We start from the raw sequence: 5,781 nt of genomic DNA, 5'->3' as shown, positions 1-5,781 counted from the left end.
TATATCATCTCTCACAATACATCCCATGTGGAAGTACCTGCAATGTCAGGATGAAATCTGGAATATCAAGCAGCAAACACAAGCTACCTGATGAACTAGTGGATGTCGCCTACAGTCTGTGTGTAGATGCGTCCGTGTCGTATGTGACACGCCTCCAAGAACTGAGCCGTCCTTCGATGTGTAGACAACCACATATCAACACTCTGGGAGTGTCGATATCCTCAGCATTTGCAGTCGTAGGCCGAAAACCCCACATTTGCAGAGTAGCATATGCACCCGCCGAGACCACGTAGTCGAAAATGGCCTGCGCAGACCTTTGTCGAAGCCGAACGGTGGCCGAGATGACCTCAGAATGAAATTCTGAGAACACCAAGTCCTTCGGGTTCTCCCATAGGATTTGGGGCCGTGTCTTCGCCTGTCGAATTTCACTCCAATCTGAGCTGGTGAGTATAGCCTCCTGTAGTGCTGCCCCGAGCCTCGATCTGAGCTCTGATACCAGTTGAAGGAGTACGAACGGAAGTGTGACGCGAGAGAGAGTGCGAGAAGAAGAGCACGACGATATGGTGAACTCACTTTACTGTAATGTGTAGAGCATAGTGAGTTCTTATTAGGTTTTTACAAAAGAATGTGTACATACCTGGCGGCCAGCCCACTTACCTGGGCAACCACATTGGGCTTTATACCTCAACAACCACTCCTACCACCTTTACTCAAGGTAGGCATGACAAGGGCACTTTCCATGCTACTTCATGGCATTCCACCATAGAGCAACACTTGTGAGATGATTGGCTTGGGCACTACTTCACGAGAAAACCATCGTGATTAACTAATCCATACAAGACTATGCTAACAAACTTAAAAAAAAAATTCTTTGCAACTAATTTTTCTTTTCTTTGAACTCTTAGCCTGAGCCACATGAAACATTTCAACTTCCCAACTCTACTTTGCTCTTTTGATGAGCCCTATGGTCAGAAAGAAACTCTTAAATCTACAACAGCTTTACATGCATCAAACAATTGGTAATCTTTTTCAAAATTTTGTGATGTAAGACTCCACGAGGATCACTCAGCAAGGGTCAAGAAAACTAATCAATATTCTTCCTTAATTTTAGTTCCACAACAAATCCACCCCAAACAAATTATAGTATTGTTGGAAAATTGCATGGAGCTTCCCCCTTGACCAAGACGCACACGCCCACACATGTGGACGTGCGCCTGACCATGATGGTGAGACAAATCCCGAGCCCAAGACGGAAGCAAAGTTTAGGATCACAAGATTGGCCTGAAATATAGCCTCCAAGCGCACAACACACTCTTGCCCTTGGTATATATCCTATGAAAAAAAAAAGGGGATCCCTCTTGTGTGTAGCAAATCGCACATCCCATGCGAGGCGATAAAACATCCATGAGCGCTACAAGGGTCACTTGGCTGCACTCGAACCGATGACCCAGGTCACGGTGATCTAGTGCTCAACCAACCAAGCTAGCTCCTTTGGACAAAAGGGGAAAAGGGGGGGGGGGGGGGGGGGGGGGGGGGGGAGGGGGGGGACGGGCCTAAACCTTGCAGGGGGGAAATTGGAGACGAGAACGCCTTGCATAGGCCAGGCATGGCAGACCAAAAAAAAGGTTGGGAAGAAGATAATTGGAACATGAATATGTATTAAGCACATTCAACAAAATCCAACTCTACACCTGATAAACTCCAGTAAATATGTACAACAATAGACATCCTTGCACACCAAAAAGACTAAAAACAAAAACAAACAAAGGAGACCCTGCATCCCAAGGCTCAGAAGGTCCCATATATAGCTTGCAAGCCATTGAGTGCTTTGTCACTGCTAACAATATCCATGAAAGTGCATGCCACCCTAATGCAAAGAATTCACGGGAACCGTTTTCACACTCAATGCTGCACTCGAGTGCTCAGCTGCCGATGTTGCAGTTGCCGCCACATCACAAACATCTGAGCACACTCTTTCCATCTTACACACATCAACTCCTGCATTACAAATGTTGGCAAAAGCTCTCATATGCTTCAGACCATATGAAGTTAACAAGCCGCAATGATCCTCGAAAGCCTGAACCTGCAAGAATCATCATTACTAGCTTCAGTGCAACAAAACTTACTAAGACGACTTCTATGTAAAGGACTTGAATGAACCAGATGGCAGAGACATGAAGAAATAAAATGCTCTCACCATAGCCTTCAAACAATCCCAATCATCCACTAAAGGAGACCACCTCCTACCAAAAACGGACTGCGCCTCTTCTTTTCCAAAAAGATTCTCTCCAATGAGCTCAACACTTTGATCAATTCGTTTTCGATCACTCAAGGCTTCAAAAAGCTCATCTTCGGCTTGAAACTTGGAATTAGATCCCTCTTCAGCTGCTTTGAACTGCATAATAGACAGCGTTCAAGTGCCGCTTAAACCTCATTAGAAAATTAACCTTCAGATGATGAGCAAGCCTCAAATGCAAGCAAAGGAAGGCAAACATGAAAACCGCGAAAATGGAGCAGCCACATTATGAGGATGTGAATCAACCCAAATATGTAGATAAACAAAAAAGATAAAAGAAGCAAACCATAAGAAGTTCAGATTTTAACCTTATGCCATAGGTAGAGAATATCTGCATCTCTTTGTGTGATGCCTGTCGAATAACTCTTATGTACCTCCTTGTTCTTGCATGGAAAATTGACTGAAAGCAGTCTATCGACTTCATCCCTTTCATTAAAATTCTCATTTGCAGGATCATTGCCAATGTACGCAAACACCTTGTCCCCACTCATTTTGAGACTCCCATAGCACATCACATGGGATCCTGATGTGTACGTGTTGTAGTTTGAGGTTCGAGCTTTCACCTAAAAACAGTGAAACAAAAACTCAGTATGCTTGCAACATTTGCTGAATTAGAAGCAAGTCTCAATGAATTTGTATCACCAACAGTCTCGTATTGTTCTTGCAGGCTCTCATTCCTCAAATTGTGTGTTTCACTGTCCGTAAGACATAGTAACAAAGTCATGAATGACGATAAAAAAGCAAAATGTTTAGTCCAACAAAACAGGTGCTTGCAGTAAAAAGTATGTGCATGGTAGCAGCTATAGCTAATTTTGATGAATTTTTCTTCATGGTATAGTGATGGGGTGGGTGGGTGGGTGTGTGTCTCATGATGAATGAGTGTGTGAGGATGGAAGACTAAACTGACTTGAGAATTCAACAGCTACCATGAATATGAGAATTAGTAGGCTTTCATCCATAGAAACTACACTAAAGCATTTACCTGTCTTCCATCCAAGACACACTATATAGGTCTCCAAGACAAGTTAAATACTCAGGTGGAGGTGCTGGAACCATGCCTGGGCAGTATGTTCCCCAGCTGCTTTCCACGGCATTAGAAGCTGTTGTCGCATATATATTCAGATCATTTGGAAGAATTCCCTCGAATATGCTCCCACTTTCACAAGCCTCAAGATATACAACCTGCTTACATCAAAGTTCAAGCATGAAAACGCAAAACATGCCCCTCCCTTCTACATTATATCAAGTGCACACAGTAGCCCACTAACAGCATTCAAACAGCTCCAATAACAAAGTCTTTTATGTTCCGTCTTCACTATGAATACTAATCGCTTACCGTTTTTTTGTAACCTCCTGCTTCATACTTCTTCTTGAAAGCTGCAACCAAATCAATTGCAAAAAGGTTGGGGTTTGTTGGCATTCCTGCAAAATTCCACTTTGTAAGAGGGTGAATTGGCTAGCTACTCAAGAAAAGCAACATCAGAAATGGCATAAGTCCAATATCGAGAAGGCCAAGCCAAAACTCTTTGCACACAAATCAGAAGGGAAGTTTACACATAGAAAAGTGCGAGCTTGAGAATCCTCTATATAAATCAGAATGCTTCTCCAACAGTCATGCCATCTTAAGGATGCTGAGACAACACAATGCTTCCAGAGTTTCAAAAACAAGAAAAGTTTTGGATGCACAAAACAACACACTTTGCACATTCAGAATACCTAAAATTCCTGGGCCACCATGGTCTGAATAGAACATAAAAATGTGATCCTCTGGTCCACTGTCAATGACTTTCGCGCTTCCGCCTACAACGCCACTTTTGTTTCCAAGGAAAGCAGCAAGAAAATTGCTTACCGTTACATTTGAACCTGTGTAATCCTGCAGTGCAAAGAGTCTCTCTCTCTCTCTCTCTCTCTCTCTCTCTCACTCTCTCTCTCTCTCTCTCTCTCTCACACACACACACACACACACACACACACACACACACACACACACACACACACACACACACACACACACACCTTCGGAACCCCAGCATAGACGTCCTTTCCTTGAGGACTGTTGATGATAGTTCCAGGGTGTGGATTGAGAGGGCTATCAGCAATGTCATCATACATAAAGACAACAATATTTTCCTCTTTCAAGCCCCCTTTTTGCAAGACATGGTAGGCATGGCACACATCAGCCTGCACTCCAAGAGACATCACTCAATTCACCATGATATTAATCCAAATTCCACTGCTAATTAAATTGTGTGTCTCCGTGTGCACGCACGTGCATGTGTGCACATGCGAGTGTGCGCACCAGTGCATTTGTGGGTAGCTTCAAGTCTGCATTTCTGTCCTCTTTAAGTGTGCATTTCTCTTTCTATACAAAGGAGCGTGCTTCCGTGTAAGGGGAGAGAGAAAAAGGACCTGATGCCGATAATTCCCATAACCAGAAGAGCCTGCAATAAGGATTGCCCATCTGGTTCGATAATCTTGAGAGGTGTCGTCAGTAGGCATGAGGATGGTGGGGGGGAAAGGAGAGAGGCTCCATGGTTCCTGACGCGCCGAGGATACGAATGCAAGGTAAGCCAAAATGTACAATAAGACCAACACACAGGCCATGAATTGCAGAGGCGAAGTGGACCTCTGATGAGAGCCGAGAGGAGCAGCAGCAGCACTGCTGCAGCCTGCTTCATCACCCTCACGTGAAGCGTATCCAAAATAGCAAGCTTCCAATTTGAGCGGGACACGTGAGTCAGACGTGACGATGCAGGTCACTAGCTGTCCAAAGTAGCTTCGATTCTGCTAGCAATTTAAGCCCCTTGATTTGCAATTTGAGAGAGAGAGAGAGAGAGAGAGAGAGAGAGAGAGCCTCAACATTATACACCACGGGGTAGTAATGGAACCATCAAGGGACGAGAATTGGGGCATGTTTTTCCCAAGGATCTATGCCATCCATGTCGGCAACTAGTGTGCCATGATTAATGGTATATTCGCGTATGATATGCATGTGTCTAAATTGTACAGTAGTAGTATACCTGAATTTTGTGTCGTAGGTTGATCGAAGGAGCTTGCGTTTGGATGTTTAATTTGGGAGTCAATAGATGTCAGTAGTAATGAAACTTTGCGGATATGTGCTTTAATTCCTCATCATTACCCAAAGAGGTTCCTCTTTTGGAGGTCTCACTAGGAGGCCTCACATGAACTCTCTCTTTTTGGGCACATGAAGGAACTTGAAGAGCCTATATTTTGAAAGTACAACATAACTAATACACCAGTTTAGTGTGAAACACTACTGAGTGAGCTAGATGGATTAGTGTGCCATCACTCCAATAGGTAGACCAAGTGGGTGTAGTTTAGCTGTAGTATCACTAGCGAAGATATGAGTATCCACCAAGGCATGCTACTGATGATGGATGTCAATGATAGTCATCCAGGAGTAGTACACGTTGAGCTTGACATCTCAACACTCCCCCTCAATCTCAATTCCATCTCTTGTATAC

At 43.9% G+C, this 5,781-nt stretch overlaps 1 protein-coding gene across 3 annotated transcripts; it reads right to left on the bottom strand.

Annotated features, from left to right (window-relative positions):
- Positions 1 to 1,638: 1,638 nt before the first annotated feature.
- Positions 1,639 to 5,107, bottom strand: LOC147431764 (vacuolar-processing enzyme-like). 3 transcript variants are annotated; one of them, XM_086494265.1, is made up of 10 exons: positions 4,923 to 5,105; positions 4,706 to 4,834; positions 4,313 to 4,477; positions 4,013 to 4,169; positions 3,633 to 3,718; positions 3,279 to 3,478; positions 2,943 to 2,991; positions 2,605 to 2,859; positions 2,198 to 2,395; positions 1,639 to 2,083 (listed from the first exon to the last, which is right to left on the bottom strand). In XM_086494265.1, exons 2-10 carry the CDS (start codon positions 4,793 to 4,795, stop codon positions 1,868 to 1,870), a joined length of 1,416 nt encoding a protein of 471 aa, XP_086350391.1. In that variant the 5' UTR covers positions 4,796 to 4,834; positions 4,923 to 5,105; the 3' UTR covers positions 1,639 to 1,867. The 3 variants fall into 3 exon arrangements, with proteins under 3 accessions (XP_086350391.1, XP_086350390.1, XP_086350392.1); XM_086494264.1 differs by having other exon boundaries at positions 4,706 to 5,105; XM_086494266.1 differs by lacking the exon at positions 4,313 to 4,477 and having other exon boundaries at positions 4,706 to 5,107.
- Between the last annotated feature and the right edge of the window lie 674 nt (positions 5,108 to 5,781).

This window comes from Adiantum capillus-veneris, chromosome 21 (assembly GCF_014529385.1).
Source record: "Adiantum capillus-veneris isolate H3 chromosome 21, ASM1452938v2, whole genome shotgun sequence".
Taxonomy (NCBI): Eukaryota; Viridiplantae; Streptophyta; class Polypodiopsida; order Polypodiales; family Pteridaceae; genus Adiantum; species Adiantum capillus-veneris.
This window is presented reverse-complemented; position numbering and strand designations above follow the sequence as displayed.

Bases quoted from the DNA above. Each gene is read 5' to 3' on its own strand.
- LOC147431764 (XM_086494264.1), bottom strand. From the start codon at position 4,900: ATGGCCTGTGTGTTGGTCTTATTGTACATTTTGGCTTACCTTGCATTC. The intron at 4,478-4,705 runs GTCCTTTTTCTC...CTTGGAGTGCAG, and splicing joins ATGGGAATTATCGGCATCAG to GCTGATGTGTGCCATGCCTA. The intron at 3,719-4,012 runs GTATTCTGAATG...GGAATTTTGCAG, and splicing joins TGGTGGCCCAGGAATTTTAG to GAATGCCAACAAACCCCAAC.